This window comes from Tachyglossus aculeatus, chromosome X4 (assembly GCF_015852505.1).
Source record: "Tachyglossus aculeatus isolate mTacAcu1 chromosome X4, mTacAcu1.pri, whole genome shotgun sequence".
NCBI classification, from domain to species: Eukaryota; Metazoa; Chordata; class Mammalia; order Monotremata; family Tachyglossidae; genus Tachyglossus; species Tachyglossus aculeatus.
In genome coordinates, this window is record NC_052098.1 from 33,530,811 (window position 1) to 33,549,201 (window position 18,391).

At 42.2% G+C, this 18,391-nt stretch overlaps 1 protein-coding gene across 2 annotated transcripts in view; it reads left to right on the forward strand.

Moving 5' to 3' along the window:
* The first annotated feature begins 203 nt into the window (after window positions 1–203).
* Window positions 204–18,391, forward strand: part of C9orf72 (C9orf72-SMCR8 complex subunit) — a 41,126-nt gene continuing 22,938 nt past the window's right edge. Inside the window, exons 1-4 of one of the 2 annotated variants that reach the window (XM_038769705.1) lie at window positions 204–233; window positions 7,769–8,257; window positions 12,534–12,593; window positions 16,297–16,392. In XM_038769705.1, the coding sequence (XP_038625633.1) occupies window positions 7,814–8,257; window positions 12,534–12,593; window positions 16,297–16,392 (600 nt within the window). In that variant the 5' untranslated portion in view covers window positions 204–233; window positions 7,769–7,813. Of the gene's footprint in view, window positions 234–3,369; window positions 3,522–7,768; window positions 8,258–12,533; window positions 12,594–16,296; window positions 16,393–18,391 lie in introns of those variants that run through there. The other variant, XM_038769704.1, reaches the window with a different exon arrangement.

Sequence of the window (18,391 nt, forward strand, 5' to 3'; positions counted from 1 at the left end):
GCCTAGAGCCGAGTCGGTGGAACGAGTGTCAATAAAGTTCATTGACAAAATTTGGAGGAGGGAGGAAAAAAAATTAAAATTAAAAAAAAAAAAAGCCGTTCCAAGGAAGGAGCCGCTTCGGCGGCGGGGCTCGTTTCTAGGGGGCGGGAAGGAGGAGCGAGCGCGGAGGGAGGGGCGAGCGCTAAAGCCGGGATAGGGGGAGGTGGTGGCGGTCTTTAAGCCGGAGGCGGAGGGTGAGTGTCGCTTTCGACGGTGGGTGGGGAGCAGTGGCGTTAGAAAGGGCTTCTCCAGCTCTTGAATTCCGACGCGATCGGCAGCAGAATCTGGATTTTTTTTTTTTTTGGGGGGGGACCCTTCTTTCCCTTCCCCAAATGGGGAGGAATCTGCCCTGTTCTCCAGCTTACCCCCGGCGCGTGGGGGTGATCGGGAAGGAGGAGGCGGGTGGGACGGGAGACTTGCTTTTCTTTGGAACCCCCCCCCCCAACTCACTCATCAATCGCTCGTATTTATTGAGCCTCTGCCCGTTCCTACGGAATTGGGGGTGCGGAGAGCAAGACTTCATATATGGGAGACCGTTCCCTTGGCGTGTTGTGAGTGGAGGTGGCGTCAAGAGGGGTGTCCGTCGCCTTTCCGCCCGCTTCTCCAGCCCCAGGTGGCGTCAAGGAGAATGTGCCCTCCTGTCGTGCGACGGGCGCCCATCGCGATTGCGATCTCCTGCAGGGAATCAATCAATCAATCGTATTTATTGAGCGCTTGCTGTGTGCGGAGCACTGGACTAAGCGCTTGGGAAGTACAAGTTGGCAACATTGGGAAGAGGGAGGAGTTGGAACGATGAGGCCCCTGCTTACTGCAGATGGGCAGGCCGGGGTGGGGCGGGGACTGAAGCTGTTGATCCTGCCGGAATGTAGCCAGTGTATAATAATGGCATTTGTTAAGCGCTTCCTAGGTGCAAAGCACTGTTCTAATCACTGGGGAGGATACAGGGTGATCAGGTTGGCCCACGTGGGGCTCACAGCCTTAATCCCTATTTTACAGATGAGGTCACGGAGGCACAGAGAAGTTAAGTGACTTGCCCAAAGCCACACAGCAGTTGTGTTGAAGTGCTTATTATATGGCAAGCACTAGGCTGATCGCTGGGGTGGATGCAGTCCCTGTCCCACTGTGAGCCCACTGTTGGGTAGGGACTGTCTCTATATGTTGCCAACTTGTACTTCCCAAGCGCTTAGTACAGTACTCTGCACACAGTAAGCACTCAATAAATACAATTGATGATGGGGCACCCAATCTAAGGGGGAGAACAGGGATTGAATCCCCCATTCGACAGATGGGGCAACTGAGGTGCAGCAGGCAAGGGGGCATAGTTGGATTTGGAACCCGTGTCTCCTGACTCCTAGGCCCTTACTCTTTCCGCCAGGCCATGCTGTTTGCAGAGTGAGTTGATGTGTTGGATCTGTGCAGTCCTATTTAGGATTACTATTGCTTCCCCTTCCCGGGAAAATGATCGGAAATAGTGCTTTAAATTTCTTGCACCCAGCAAGTGAGGCTCACCAGATTCTCATCTAGTGATGCCCAGACAAATGGAAAATTACCTTTCACGAAGAAAATAATAATGGTATTATGGAGCATCCCGTTGCGACAAGACGATGATCATGGAAACCAGAGTGACTGTGGACCAAGTGCACGTGAAGTGGCCAAGCTGTGCTTTGAGAGAAATCAGATTTCTTGATGTATACCTCAAGAAGAAAAGGGCCATTTTCCTCTCTTTCTTGAGAAATGTCTGCTCTAGACTTTGCAATCAGTTTCTCAATGTTCCCGAACATGTTGAGACATATTAGTGGTTTCTAAGCCTACCCTTCAAGGAAAAGTATGATGCATATCCCCATCGGAAGTAACTAACCCTCCACGAGTTCCCTGGGACAGTGAGCATGAGGAGAGAGGTTTTTTAGGTATTTAGGCTATCTCAACAAGTAACAGGCTTATTTTTAAGGGGGCAATGGAAGTGTTCATTGCATATGTGGGAATGCTGGTGTATAGAGAAAATAGGTTTGGAAAGATGAACTGTAATGATCTTTGGTTCCACATTCTTGAAAACCTTATTAACCTCTTAGTAGTAGCAGCAGCCGTAGCAGTAGTAACAACATTTATTGAACACCCACTTAGTGCAATCCACATTGTACTAGGCCCTTCAGAACAGTAGGATAACAAGTTCCCTGCCCACAAGGATCTTAAACTTTGAGGGGGAGATAAAATATTTGAACCTAGTGTGGTCAAAATAAATAGAGCAGATATCTACACGTGGGTCTTAAGGCATAAATAAATTCCTAAGTGATATGTGGCTGAGGGCGTAATTTGCAGGGAATGTCTGCTTTTTGTTGTACTCTCTCAAGTGTTTAGTACAGTGTTCTGCGCACAGTAAGTGCTCAATAAATATGATTGACTAATGTGGCCCAGAGTGCTGAGATAATGGGGAAAGTTTGTTGGAGGGGTTTGAATGTGGAGAGAGCTGTGGACTGAGACCTCATGGGTGCACCCACAATCCCCAAAAGTGCTATATCGTTATATTTTTTATGGTATTTAAGTGCTAAGTGCCAGGCATAGTACTAAGTGCTGCGGTAGACACAAGCAGCAGCATGGCCTAGTGGATAGAGCATGGGCATGGGAGTCGGAAGGACCTGGGTTTTAAGAACCCAGCTAGAGAAGCAGCGTGGTTCAGTGGAAAGAGCGCAGGCTTGGGAGTCAAAGGTCATGGATTCTAATCCCAGCTCCGCCGCTTATCAGCTGAGTGACTTTGGGCAAGTCATTTAACTTCTCAGTTCCTTAGTTACCTCATCTGGAAAATGGGGATTGACTGTGAGCCCCATTTGGGGCAACCTGATTACCTTGTATCTCCCCCAGTACTTAGAACAGTGCTTGGCACATAGTAAGCACTTAACAAATATCAAAATTACTATTAAAGTTATTAATTCCAACCCTGTCTGCTTTGTGATGTTGGGCAAGTCATTTAATTCTCGGTGCCTGTTACCCCACCTTTCAAGAGGGGAACAAGACTGTGAGCCCCATGTGGGACTTGGACTGTGTCGAAGCTGATGATCTTGTATCTACCCCAGCACTTAGTAGAGTGTCTGGTATGTAGTAAGCGCTTAACAAATACCATTAAAAAGTAAATAAAAAGCTGATCAGGTGGGATACAGTCCACCATGTCCCACATAGACCTCACTGTCTTAATCCCCATTTTACACATGAGGGAACTGAGGCACAGAGAAGCTAAGTGACTTACCCAAGGTCACACAGCAGACAAGGGGTGGAGCCTGTATTAGAACCCAGGTCCTTCTGACTCCCAGGCCTGTGCTTTTTCCCCTAGGCCATGCTGCTTTATTGCCTCCGTCACCTTGAAGTTACTTACAAACTAGCTATCACCAGATATCTTCCACTATGATGGACGACACTACCATCCTCCCACTCACGTTCTTCCCTGCTTTTTGATTTGCTTTTATGATTTTGTTTCTGGCAGGACTTAAATGGTAAGCATTTTAATAGGAATCTCACCCTCCCCTTTCCTCCTAATTATAGTGTGTATGTCTCTTAATGTAATTAGTGGTTTATTCATAGTAAGCTTTTCATGAGTGGACAACATGCTTTGCTGGAGGAAAGGACCATTTAACTTTATTAAGTATGCTTTTTGAAAATAGTTTTTTGTTAAAAATTGTTAGATATTGGGACATTCTAATATATATGATTTTTTGTTAATTCACTTACCAAAAATGATGGAAAAAAATGTTCAGACTTCCATTAAATTGCCATATATATGGGCCAGTGCATATTTCAGGACATTGGCCATGTGCAAATCTTTCTGAGTCACACTGAAATTGGGCAATGTATGTTTTTCATTTCATCACGCTCTAATGTCAATTTAAATCTCATGTGGGGGGATTTTTTTTTTTAGTCACATGGATTAATGTGCAATTTCCTGTCAAAACTTGGGTGGTGTAAACTCATTATGGGCAGGGAATGTGTCTGCTAATTCTGTTGTATCACACCCTCCCAAGCGCTTAGTACAGTGCCCTGCAGATAGTGCTCAATAAATGTGTGTATCATTTGAGTCATCAATATTTTACTGATTTAAGTTGACTTTCTGATTCCTAAAGATTGAAGGAAAGTTAACCCTTATACTCATTTGTATTAAAGCATCACTTTTCTCACTGAAAATAAGCAACTTCTTCAGTGACATAATTGAACCAAAAATGTGTATTTTAAAAGGATATTCTCAAACTCTTCTCAAAATAGTTTAAATTTTTGATGTTTGGCGAACTTAATAGGAAGGGCAAAATCTCCTAAATATAAATATTGTTATACCAAGAGACGTAACCCACGTGGGATGGAGTCTTGACTGTGGGATGATAAACCCCAGAGTCACTTAGTTTTAACCCAGGATCCTCCAAGAGGTAAACCATTCTGGAATGGCAGGTTGACAGGAGTCAGTGGTATGAATTCTGTTGACCTTAGACAGGTAAGGCCAAGGGGCATTGGAATGGAAATTAGGAAACTAATAATAATACTTGTGATATTCGCTAAGTGATTTCCAAGCTCTGTACCAAGTACTGGGGTTAGTACCAAATAGGCCAGTCACAGGTCCTGTCCCACATGGGGCTCATAGTCTAGGAGGGAGAAAGAAGAGGTATTGAATCCCCATTTTACACATGAGGAAACTCCTGAGAAGTTAAGTGACTTGCCTCAAGGTCACCCAGCAGGCAAGTGATGGAGCTGGGTTTAGAATATCCAGGTTCCCTGTCTCCCAAGCCGGTGCTCTTTCCATTAGGCCCTGCTGCTTCTCCAAGACTCTCTTTCTAATCCCAGCTGTCACTGGTCTGCTGTGTGACCTTGGGCAAATCACATAACCTCTCTGGGCCTCAATTTTCTGATCTTTAAAATGGGTATAAGATGCTATTCTTACCCTGCCTCTTGAACTGCGAGGCCTGTGGTAAAAAGGAACTGTCTGATTGGATTGTCTTGTTTCTATTTCAGTGCTTTGCAGTGTGCCTTTTTTTATGGTATTTAATGGCTTACTATGTGCCAGGCACTGTCCTAAGCACTGGGATAGATATAAGCTGATCAGGTTGGACACAGTCTATGTCCCATGTGGGTTCACAGTCTTAATCCATTTTATAGATGAGGTAACTGAGGCACAGAGAAGCTAATTGACTTGTCCAAAGTCACACAATAGACAGGTGGTGGAGCTGGGATGAGAACCCATGTCCTTCTGACTCCCAGACGTGTGCTTTATCCACTAGGCCATGCTGCTTCTAGCTTGTAGTAATAATACGTGGTACTTGTTAAGTGCTTACTGTGTTTTAAGCAATGTGCTAAGCACTGGGGTAGATACGAGTTAATCAGGTTGGACATCGTCCCTGTCCCACATGGGGCACGCAGTCTTCATCCCCATTTTACAGATGAAATAACTGAGGCCCAGAGAAATGAAGTGAGATGCCCAAGGTCACACAGCAGACAAATGACAGAGGTGGGATTAGAAACCAGGCCCTTCTGACTTCCAGGCCCGTGCTCTATCCCATAAGCCACACTGCTTCTCACTAAGCTATGCTGCCTCTGTTTAGATCTACAGAAAGGCAGTTTGGACTGGAATTCCCTTTGTTCATTACTAATTAATGTACTAAAAATACTTGCAAGAAGACTTTTAAACATTATTGAGATCTCATATCTCAATCTGCCTCTCCCGCGAGATTGTCCTAAGCTCCTTGGGGGCAAGGAGAGTGAAAACAAATTTCGTAGTACTCTCCCGAGTGTTTAACACAGTCCTCTGTACCAAAATAGGCACTCAGTAAATACCACTGATGGACTGATTGATCCTATGTCAAAGGACGGTCTATAGTCTTGTTATACACTGAACTAGGGTGACTGCATATTATAACTATGAAGAGAAGCAGCATGGCTGAGTGGAAAGAGCATGGGTTTGGGAGTCAGAGGTCGTGGGTTCTAATGCCGGCTGTGCCACTGATCAGCTGTGTGACTTTGGGCAAGTCACTTAACTTCTCTGAGCCTCAGTTCCCTCATCTGTAAAATGGGGATTAAGACTGTGAGTCCCATGTGGGACAACCTGGTTACTTTGTATCTACCCCAGCGCTTAGAACAGTGCTTGGCTCATAGTAAGCGCATAACAAATGCCAGTATTATTATTATAACTATTAAGTAGGGTGAGGAAGCATGACTTTCCACACTGTGGTTTTGTTCATTTAAAAGGGATTTATAGGTATTTTCTATGGGGGCGATAATTCAGCAGGGAAAATGCCTGAGATGTGACTTTAAATGGAAAATAAAATTAACCCACGGAAAGTTTGCTGTTCTCAGGGTGACAGATGTACAGTCCTCCACCATTTCCTTTTAGTGAATATTAGTGAGGGGTTGATGGCACATTACTAGAAAGCCCATCACCCTGGTCCAGACACTCATCATATTCTGTCTCGATTATTTTATCAGCTTCCTCGCTGGTCTCTCGGACTCCAGCTTTTCCCTTCTGTAGTCTTTGCTTCGCTCTACCACCCGGATCATTTTTCTAAGGCTTTCTGCACATGCACATTTCCCCGCTCGCAAACCGTTGATATCTATCCAGTCCTCTTCCACCAAGCAGAACCTCCTGACCAGTTGCTCTGTGCCTTGCTGTTATGGCTCTTCTCCTCCCACACCCCAGCTCTTGCTCTTCTTTCCACCCAAACAAACCTCCTTGTAACCTATCGACCCACCTGTCTCTACCTTGCTCACACCCTTGTTCCTTCATGAAACTGTCTCCCTATTCAAACTATCAGACCACAGCGCTCCCCATCTCCAAAGATCTGTATACATCTCATCTTTTCCAGGATGCTTTTATCAGGTCCAGTTCTCCCAGTTATCACTTCAGGACTGAAGCACTCACAGCCACCAGAGCACTACTAGACATAGCAGTAGTCTACTACTTCAGCACTTGTTTATCTCTCATCCTTTCCCCTCTACCCCCATTTGAAAATTTTGTGTCCGTCTTTCCCCTTACCAATCAGTGGTACTGAGCATTTACTCTGTTCAGAGCACTGTACTAAGTGTTTGGGAAAGTACAGTCCGACGGAGCTGATAGATATAATCCTTGTCCACAGAGGCACTTATATCCTACAGTGGGAGACAGATTTTAAAATAATTACAGAAAGGGGAAATAGAGTATAAGGATACATACATAAGAAGCAGTGTGGCTCAGTGAAAAGAGCACGGGCTTGGGAGTCAAAGGTCATGGGTTCAAATCCCAGCTCCACTGCCCATCAGCTGTGTGACTTTGATCAAGTCACTTAACTTCTCTGTGCCTACCTCATCTGTAAAATGGGGATTAAGATTGTGAGCCCCACATGGGACAACCTGATCCCCTTGTATTCTCCCCAGCACTTAGAACAGTGCTTTGCACATAGTAAGCGCTTAACAAATACCAAAATTATTATTGTAAGTGCTGTGGGGCTGGGGTGCATATCAAAGTGCTTTAGATTAAGCACCTTGGAGAGTAATGGTTTTTACCTCTATCGTACTCTCCCAAAGGACTTCTTATAAAGCTATGTGCACTGTAAGTGTAGGTTAAATAATAAACATATTAATCTCCTATTTGGAGATTTAAAAAGAAAAAAATGAAGCAATGTCAAACATGATGTAAATGCCTTAGGGGCTTTACTTTCTCTTCCTCTTTCAACATCCTCAGTTGAAAAATAAAAAGCTAATCCCTGTAACTTTCTTTGTCATTCTCTAGGTTACTCCTGGAGCATTTTGATAATGTGACTATTAGAATGCAGTCATGTCTGCCCTCTGTCCACCACCATCTCCTGCTGTTGCCAAGACAGAGATTGCTTTAAATGGATATTCACCATTATTAGCAGCTACTTTTGCATACTGGGATAATATTCTTGGCCCCAGAGTAAGGCATATCTGGGCTCCAAAAACTGAACAGCTGCTTCTCAGCGATGGCGAAATCACTTTTCTTGCTAACCACACTCTAAATGGGGAAATCCTTCGGAATGCAGAGAGTGGAGCCATAGATGTGAAATTTTTTGTTTTATCTGAAAAAGGAGTGATTATTGTTTCATTGATTTTTGATGGAAACTGGAATGGTGACAGGAGTACGTATGGATTGTCAATTATACTTCCCCAGGCTGAACTCAGTTTCTACCTCCCCCTACACAGAGTGTGTGTTGATAGATTAACACACATCATCAGGAAAGGAAGGATCTGGATGCATAAGGTGAGTTGTTTTGATATAACCCTTACTTTCATTTTACATTTTCCTTCTAAATGTATGCCTCCACAACACTCCTATTCAATGAAAACTGGTACATAGAGTAAACAAGTGAATCAACCAAAAAAAAAAAAACACAGTTTTTAAAGCTTTTGTGTATTTATCCCTTCTCTGAGCATTTTTTCCCTGAAAGCAGGGAAAGAGTAATTAGTTGCATCAGTAATAATAATGATGGCTTTTGTTAAGCGCTTACTATGTGCCAAGCACTGTTCTAAGCACTGGGGGGGGGGGGGAAGATACAAGGTCATCAGGTTGTCCCACGTGGGGTTCACAGTCTTTATTCCCATTTTACAGATGAGGGAACCGAGGCCTAGAGAAATGAAGTGACTTGCCCACGGTCACATAGCTGATAAGTGGCAGAGTGGGGATTAGAACCCATGACCTCTGACTCCCAAGCCCGGGCTCTTTCCACTGAGCCACGCTGCTTCTCAGTACATGCTAGTATAAGATTTCTTAAAACCCAAAAGCCTAAAATATCCAAAATGAATATACATTCATAATGAGAGTAAAATAATTTTCCAAAATAAAGTAGAACATTTTAGAATGTATTAACTGATTTGGGGGGAAGAACTTAGAGACTGTAAAGAAGCATACATTTATAAAAATAAGGAAAGTGAAGACTGTTCTTATAGTATTAAAATTATTCAATATCTCCATTTGGACATTACTGTAATCTCGTTGTGGACTGGGAATGTGTCTGTTGTACTCTCCCAAGAACTTAATACAGTGCTGTGCTTGAGCACATGGTACATGCTCAATAAGTACAGTTGATTAGCAAGTCATTTTGATATTTCAAATGGCCTTATCGATCTCAACATTGCAACTGAATCTGGTGGAAAGCCTGTTTTACTCAGTGCTGTTCAGATTATGTATCCTGAAAAGTTCATGCAAACTTCTTTAGCTCATATTTCTAAGTGTCTCGTTTATTGTAATAGGAACTGCACAGATCCTATGAGGCTAGAGGTGTTGTAATACAAAAGGCATTACTTCACAACCTATGCATACACTGAAGTCTCATAGTGGGCATTTACTTTTGTTAGAAGACTTTTATTGTTTATTAATTGATTTGATATCTGTGTATATGGTCCTACTCAGGATAAAAAAAATGCACAGGCCTGCTTTTTTGAAGGAAGGAAGGTTTCATCATGATTTTATTTAAAATCGTTCATTTCTCTTTGTTTAGAAACAATACCGATCCTTTTAGTGGAATTATGACGGTTTTCCTTACTGACCCAGCTGACACATAAAATGAGACCTGCTGTTGGTTTAGAAGCAGCATGGCTCAATGGAAAGAACATGGGTTTGGGAATCAGAGGTTGTGGGTTCTAATCCCAGTTCTGCCACTTGTCAGCTGTGTGACTTTGGGCAAGTCACTTGACTTCTCTGTACTTCAGTTCCCTCATCTGTAAAATGGGGTTTAAGACTGTAAACCCCACGTGGGACAACCTGATTACCTTGTATTCCCCCCCAGTGCTTAGAACAGTACTTTGCACATAGTAAGCGCTTAACAAATGCCGTCATCATCATTCAGGAGGCCTTCCTTGATTAATATCTAATCTCCCCACTTTGTATTGTCCCCTACTGCCATTTCAGCACTGCTGTACGACTCAAGCCATCGGAGTACTTATGCACTTATCTATTATTTCCTCCTTTCTAATGTATTTTAGTGTCTGCCTTCCCCTGCTAGATTTTTAAGCTCCTTGAGGCAGGGATTATGGCTATTATGCCCTCTCAAGAGTTTACTATGGTGCTCTGCATGCAATAGACACAGTTTTTGGGTTTGTGTTTTGTTGTTGTTGATAAACACATAATCTCAAAATAATTTGATAGTGTCCACAAGTGGTTAACTTATTTTATGACAGCAAAGATATGGCATCCCTTTTTGAAAATGCTGATGCAAAATCCCCATGCATTTGGAGCTGTGTTAGTTTGGAGAAAATTATCCATTGTTTATTCTCAAAAATCCTGTTGTAGAATCTTTAACATTCCAATTGTTAGTTATCAATAGTTCCATAATTAGCACGTTTGTAAAATTTTTGTAGCACAATAGACTTGATCAATTATAGTATGACTGTGAAGCCTGGACAAGTTTATTTAGTTAACAAAGAGCTCTTTCCCTACATTCTGCTTCTTGTAATGTGGCTATTATGAGAAGCTTTCCTTTCCTTTTTTTTGTTCTCTCCCCTTCTCCCCTCAGTGGTATTTAAGCAAGTACTGTGTCAGGCCACTGTACTAAATGCTGGGGTAGATGGAAGATAATTGGGTTGACACAGTCCCTGTCCCACATAGGGCTCAGTCTTAATCCTCATTTTACAGATGAGGTATCTGAGGCACAGATAAATTATGACTTGCCCAAGGTCACACAGCAAAAAAGTGGCAGATCTGAATTAGAACCCAAGTCCTCTGACTCCCAGGCCCATGTCATTTTCACTAGGCCATGCTGCTGTTTTTAATAATAATAATAATAGCATTTGTTAAGTGCTTACTATGTGCAAAGCACTGTTCTAAGCGCTGGAGAGGATACAACATGATCAGGTTGTCCCACGGGCTCACAGTAATAATCCCCATTTTACAGATGAGGGAACTGAGGCACAGAGAAGTGAAGTGACTTTCCCAAAGTCACACAGCTGACAAGTGGCAGAGCTGGGATTTGAACTCATGACCCCTGACTCCCAAGCCCGTGCTCTTTCCATTGAGCCACGTTGCTTCTCACGCTGCTTGTGGTTACTCTGCTCTTTGCTATATTGTTCCAGTCTCATAATTTAATACTTAGTCCAGTTTCGAAGCTACAGAAATTAAAAGACATTCTTGAAGGATCCTGCTAATTTTTAACCTTATTAAAAGACACTCAATTTGAGAGTGTTTGTTGAGAAGCAGTGTAGCTTAGTGGATAGAGCACAGGCCTCGAAGTCAGAAGGTCCTGGGTCCTAACCCTGACCCTGCCATCTTTTTGCTGTATGACCTTGGGCAAGTGACTTGATTTCTCTGTGCTTCAGTTACCTCACCTCTGAAATGGGAATTCATACTGTGAACTCCTTGTGGGTCATGAATTATGTCCAATCGGATTAGCTTGTATCAACCCCAGTGCTTAGTACAGTGCCTGGCACACACTAAGCACTTAAAATACTAGGCGCTTATTTTTATTAAAAATAAAGACTATCTTGTCAAGATAATGTTTGGTGTTAATTTGTAATATCGTAAATATATTTTGGTAAACTAAAGCTAGTCTGTAGCCCGCAACCAAGTTTTTTGTGTGTTTTATGGTATTTGTTAAGTGCTCTCAGGGCCCGTGCTCTTTCTACAAGACCGTGCTGCTACTCAGTTGTCTTAACACAAAATCTGTCATAAGAATTACTTAGAAAAATGTGTTGTTTTAATGTTTAATTTCATATTTTCATTTTCTTTGAGTTGTAACATTTTTATGCAAATTTAAATGACTTAAATAGAAATATTTTCAGCCTTATCTACTTTATTCCAGAGTATGCACCAAAATCATTTAAAATGAAGAACTATTTCCCAATATTCAAGTTTTGGGGGAAGGTACAGATGAATTCATTGTGAAACTTAGTATAGTTAACTCCTCTACGAGTTAGAGGAGGAAGAGAAAGAGGAGGAGGATGATACTGGAGTTTCCTGTCAGGAACAGTAAATTAGCCTCGGTCCTGAAACTTCAGGGTCGAGAATCTGCACAGAGGAATTGATTGTAGGGCTAGTGGTTTTCACAGAGCCACTTGCACCCTTTTGTCACCTCCAGTCACATTCCTGCTGAGGCATGGACTGCAACAAGCAAGGAGGCAGGTAGGGGTGCAGTACGTTATGAAATGCATGTGCAGTCTACACTAACTATAGGCAGATCCACAGCTAGAACTTGAGTCTCTTGATGTTTTCATTTACAAATACTGCAATTATTATAAAGTGCTTACTACCCATGCCAAGTACTATACTAGGAGCTGGGGAAGATGCAAGATAATCAGGTTGGGCACAGTCCCTGTCCCATATTGAGCTCACAAGTCTAAATAGGAGGGATGTTCTTCCCCATTTTATCATCTAAAGAATGCCTTCTACTTCTTTCCACTCCTAAATGGAAAATTTTCCCATTCAACTGGTAACCTATGACAGGGAACGTCAAAAGAAGAAAAAGAGTTAAGTATGTTCGGTAAATGAATGTATGGTTAACTTCAATCCTTACTTTTTTTTTTTTTAATTTACTGCTTTTGTTCAGGAGAGACAAGAAAATGTCCAAAAGATTGTCCTGGAAGGCACAGAAAGAATGGAAGATCAGGTAAGAGTGTCCATAAATGGGTGTTACACCATCAAAAACTTTTATTACTGGGCTTCATGAGCAGAAACGTTTCATGTTACATTTGGAAGGCAGAAATTGTTTCGGCCTGACTAAGTGACATGACAAGAACAGGGGAAAAAAAACATTGTGAAGATAAAATGGAGGATCGACTGAAAAGTTGAAGGGAAAGTATCTTATCCGTTTACCTTTGAAGTAGAATGTGTGACTTAGGAGAAGACGATCAGTTTCATAGTAGTAGCACCCATAGGCTTACAGTGGCCAACCTTTTTCCTTCACCTTGAGGTTTTGAATAATTCAGTATAATAACAAATACCATTAAAAAATTCACTGATATGTCAGGTCAAATAATTTACATCTGCAGGCTATAGTATTATGCAGTGTAACAATAATTGTGGTCCTTAATAATAATAATAATGATAGCATTTATTAAGCACTTACTATGTGCAAAGCACTGTTCTAAGTGCTGGGGAGGTTACAAGGTGATCAGGTTGTCCCACGGGGGGCTCACAGTCTTAATCCCCATTTTACAGATGAGAGAACTGAGGCGCAGAGAAGTTAAGTGACTTGCCCAAAGTCACACAGCTGACAAGTGGCGGACCCGGGATTCGAACCCATGACCTCTGACTCCAAAGCCCGTGCTCTTTCCACTGAGCCACGCTGCTTCTCAAGTGCTTCTTAAGTGCTTACTATGTGCCAAACACTGCTCTAGGAACTAGAGTAGGTTCAAGATAATCAGATTGGACACAGTCTCTGTCCCACATGGGGTTCACAGTCTAAGGGGGAGGGAGAACAGGTATTCAGGCCTCATTTTGCAAGTGAGGAAACTGAAGCACAGAGAAATTAAGTGTTTTGCCCAAGATCACACAGCTGGCAAGTGATAGAACCAGGATTAGAACCCCAGTTGTCTGACTTCTAGGCCTGTGCTCTTTCCACATGCTGTACCTTGAGTGGTACAGTTCATATAGCAAAGAAAACGAAAGTTTATGTTTGGTTCTGTCTTAGCCTTCCTCATTATTCCACATTCTGTCTCTAATAAGATCTAGTTAGGAAAAGTCTTCCCTTTCCTCAAGCTTACAGACATGGCCATTTGTGTGCTTCTAGGCTAATGGCTGTAGAACATTGAAGTACTGGCTTCTGTCTGGCTTTGTCAACCCTTTCCCAGAAAAAAGACAGTGTGCCATTCTATTCCTTAGCCTTTTGAACGATACATTGGACTACAATAAAAGGTGCAGGGATTTTCAGGTACTCAGGTAACACAATCACATGGTTGTTTCATTGTAAAACACAGTTCTTACATAATTATGGCAAAGAATGATGAGGTAACCCTATGATTGTGACTGGCCCGGAACTGGCACCAGGCTGAGAACTTTTGTGCTGCTGAGTTCTAATGGAAGGAACTACCCACATTGCAGGCTGAGGGAAGCTCCTGAATGTGGCAAGACAATTACAGTGATATTCTGAACATGCCTTCCACTACTGAAGAGGAGGCCCTTTCAAGCATAGCATATTAACCAAAATGTGAAGGTGTAGACATAGCCTCCACTTTTGAGGAAGCCACTGGTTAGGCAAAGCCATGAAAAATAGTAAGATCTGATGGTATTCCCCCAGAAATCTTCATACAAGACTGGGTCTGATCTGATTATTTAGTCTCTACCCCAGCACTTAGCACATTACTTTGGCACATAGTAAGCACTTAAATATCACATGCAAAAAGGGGAACTGTTTAGACATCTGAACTAGCTCTTCCTCAAAAAAAATCTACAAATCGCTGAAAAATGACATAGTGGTAGTTGTATTGCATGCCCACATGGCATGATGCACCGTACTAGGTGCTTGGGAAATACAGACTAGTAAAGTGACATGTTCCCTGCCCACAAGGAATTTAGGTGCAACAGCATTAAATCACCATCTTTCAGAAGAGAAGCAGAGTAGCCTAGTGGGCCTGAGAGTCTGAAGGACCTGGGTTCTAATTCTGGCTCTGCCATTTGTCTGCTTTGTGACCTTGGGCAAGTTACTTCACTTATCTGGGCCTCAGTTACCTAATCTGTAAATGGGGATTGACTGTGAGCCCCATGTGGGACAAGGACTGTACAGGCCAACCTGATTTGCTTGTATCCACCCCTGTGCTTAGTACAGTGCCTGGCACATAGTAAGCACTTAATAAGTACCATTATTATTCAAGAGACTGTTGTGAAAAGAGTATCAGGCCATACAAATAGCAAACACAGCTGCTCAGCAATGAACTTTCTGTGTTTGCAATGTAGAATGAATTGTCAGTTGCACAAAGGTCTTTTTAGCCATATCTGTGCTCATATTTATTACTCTATTTTATTAATGATGTGTATATATCTATGATTCTACTTATTTTGATGGTATTGACACCTGTCTACTTGTTCTGTTTTGCTGTTTGTCTCCCCCTTCTAGACTGTGAGCCCGTTGTTGGGTAGGGACTGTCTCTCTATGTTGCCGAATTGTACTTTCCAAGTGCTTAGTACAGTGCTCTGCACTCAATAAATACAATTGATTCCAACATCAGTAGCATTATCTCTGAAAACATTCTTTCAAAGCCCTTAATAATAATAATAATGATGATGATGATGATGTGGAAGAAAAAATTCATGAACTCTGCATTGAGTTTCAAAGGTTATGTCAGAGACTCATCCAGCACTAATAGGGAGAGGCGGTTGAGCAGCAGAGATTCTCCCTGCTAGTCAAGACCAGCTTGGTTTTGGGTAAACCAGAGCTTCTTTTATATTGTACAGCATCTAATTTAATCAAAGTACAATGCAGGATAAATGCATCAGAATAGGTGGCAACACCCCTTGGGTGATCAGTTAGACCCACTCAGCACTACTAAAGGAGTAGCTTCATCTTGTTTTCAGCTACTTCTACAGAAACAAAGTGAAGGGCTGTGAACGGGGTTGCCTTGGTAACCAGAGGCAGACCTGCAGCTGAAATGAGAAGAGGGAAGGGGGCAAATGTGGGACCTTGACAATTATGCTTCCACAATGATGATGATTGTGGTATTGGTTAAGCGCTTATTATTCATTCATTCAATCAATCATATTTATTGAGCGTTACTGTGTGCAGAGCACTGTACTAAGTGCTTGGGATGTACAAGTTGGCAACATATAGAGACAGTCCCTACCTAACAGTGGGCTTACAGTCTAGAAAGGGGAGACAGACAACACAACAAAGCACGTGGACAGGTGTCAAGTCATCAGAACAAATAGAATTAAAGCTAACTGCATTATAATAATGGCATTTATTAAACACTTATGTGCAAAGCACTGTTCTAAGCACTGATTCAATATACACATATCAAACATAGTACCTGTCTCTCACAGGGCTCACAGTCTAAGGCAGAGGGAGAGTAGGTATTTCATCTCCATTTTTCAGATGAGAATACTGGGGCACGGAGAACGTAAGAACTGATTTGCCTAAAGTCACATAGCAGGCAAATGGCAGAGCCGGATTAAAACTTGGGTCTCTTAACTCCCAGGCCTATGCTTTTCCACTAGACTGCACTGCTTATGGGATGGGAGATATTTCATTTTCTTCCAAATAGATTTTCCAATTTTAATCTTTGCCACCACTCTGAGAAGATTGAATTACTTATTGTTAGCACATATTCTTATGATCTCCTAAACCGAATGATGTTTTGTTGTGTTTTATTATGCAGGGTCAGAGTATCATTCCAATGCTCACTGGAGAAGTTATTCCTGTAATGGAACTCCTTTCATCTATGAAATCACATAGTGTTCCTGCAGAAGTAGATGTAAGTTCTTATTTGTATTTCAAAAAGGAAGCCATTAGCATTATCATTTTTCCCGAAATGTTTAGAAGGATAATTTGAAGTAATACTGTTAATTTGTGATCAACCCAGGTAGCCTTATAGGTTATGAATAAATGGTATTTACTGTGTTCACTGTGTGTAGAGCACTGTAGTAAGCACTTGGGAAAGTACAGTAGAGGTGGTATACACAATTCCTGCCTACAAGGAGTTCACAGTCTAGAGGGGAAGACAGCCTCCAGACTAGAAGAGTTATTCTAGTGCTTCTGAGCTTTCTCTGAAAAGGGGTAGTTTCTGTATTTGTGCATGACTTCATTTGGTGTCACCTCTTTTGATGTACACTTTGAACATTAGAATGTTTGAAAATTAATTCAATCATACTGAGCTCTCACTGTGTGCAGAGCACTATACTAAGCACCTGGGAGAGGACAGTGTAACAGAGAGAATCCCTGCCCACAGCAAGCTTACAATTACTATTTTTAGGGTCAGGTATATCCTTTTTATTTCGAATTTGTTTGAGAGGTGTAACTGTGGCTACAAAGTTCTAGTCATCTTTTCTAATTAAGGATGAGAAACTTTTCCTAAGCAGTAGTCTGACCTGTTAAACTATGACAGAATCAAGTCATCCTAATCCTTTAAGAAGTAAACAGGAGGATGAGTCTCATTTAGTGATGATTCAAAATTCTCAGCTGATCAGACTGCCTCATTGAGCGGCACTGTATAGAACAGCTGAAACTAGGGTGTTTTGTTTTTTTTTTTGAATGCTATTTTAGTGCTTACTATGTGCCAGGCACTATACTAAGTGCTGGGTAGACCAGCTAATCAGGTTGGACAAAGCCCATGTCTCACATGGGGCTCACAGGCTTAATCCCCATTTACAGATGAGGTAACTGAGGCCCAGAGAAGTGAAGTGACTGACCCAAGGTCACACAGCAGACAAAGCAGTGGAGCTGGGATTAGAACCCAGGTCCTTCTGACACCCAATCTCTATCTCTAACTGCCAGGCCATACTGCTTCCTATGCCGCTTCCAGTTCCAGAGGAATTTAGATGATCAAGGACTCTGAATTTAGGGAACTTGGCATACAAGATATACCCTTGATGAATTAGCATCAGAGAAAATCAGAACTCTGTCAGTATAGTAACCTAATAATAATAAGTGTGGTATTTAAGGACTTACTATGTGTCAAGCACCATACTAAGATTAGCAGGTCTCATATGGAGCTTGCAGTCTAAGTAGGAGGGACAACAGGTATCAATCCCCATTTTGCAGATGAAGTAACTGGCACAGAGTGGTTAAGTGATTTTTCTCAAGGTCGCATGGTAGACACGTGCAGAAGCCAGGATTAGAACCTAGGTTCTCTGACTCCCAGACAAAGCATTGAGAAAAGGGTTGGTTCCTGAAAGCATTGGGGATGCTGGCACCCTGAGCGGGGTGGGGGGAGAAATGAAATATTCATTAAGATTTTTTATGCTTAGGTCAGTTAATCCTACTTCGTTTTCATGCTATTAAGGCGACCTAATGTTTATTGGCTATGCTGAGGGAAAGGGGGACAGACATTTGTTGTCGTAGCAGTAACACACAGTTTCACCGAATGGCTTGTAAGGTGAATGAATGAATGAATGATAGCGGAATGTCCAAGCATCTGCTGTGTAGGGAATGGAAGTGGTGTGAATTCAAGCTGGGAAGGAAGAACAAATGATATAAAGAAATAGTGAAGAACAGTCAATCACTTAATGGGGGAAGTTTATTGTGCACTTACTGTGTGCAGAATACTAAGTACTTGGAAAAGTACAATAGGGTAAATAGACACAATGCCTTCCCAGTTACATTCATTCATTCAATCGTATTTGAGTGCTTACTGTGTGCAGAGCACTGTACTAAGCATTTGGGAAGTACAAATCAGTTACAAACAATGTGATATTGTAAGTGGACTTTTGGGAGGCAACAGCAGCAAATACACCAGTCTGGCACATGGTAATCAG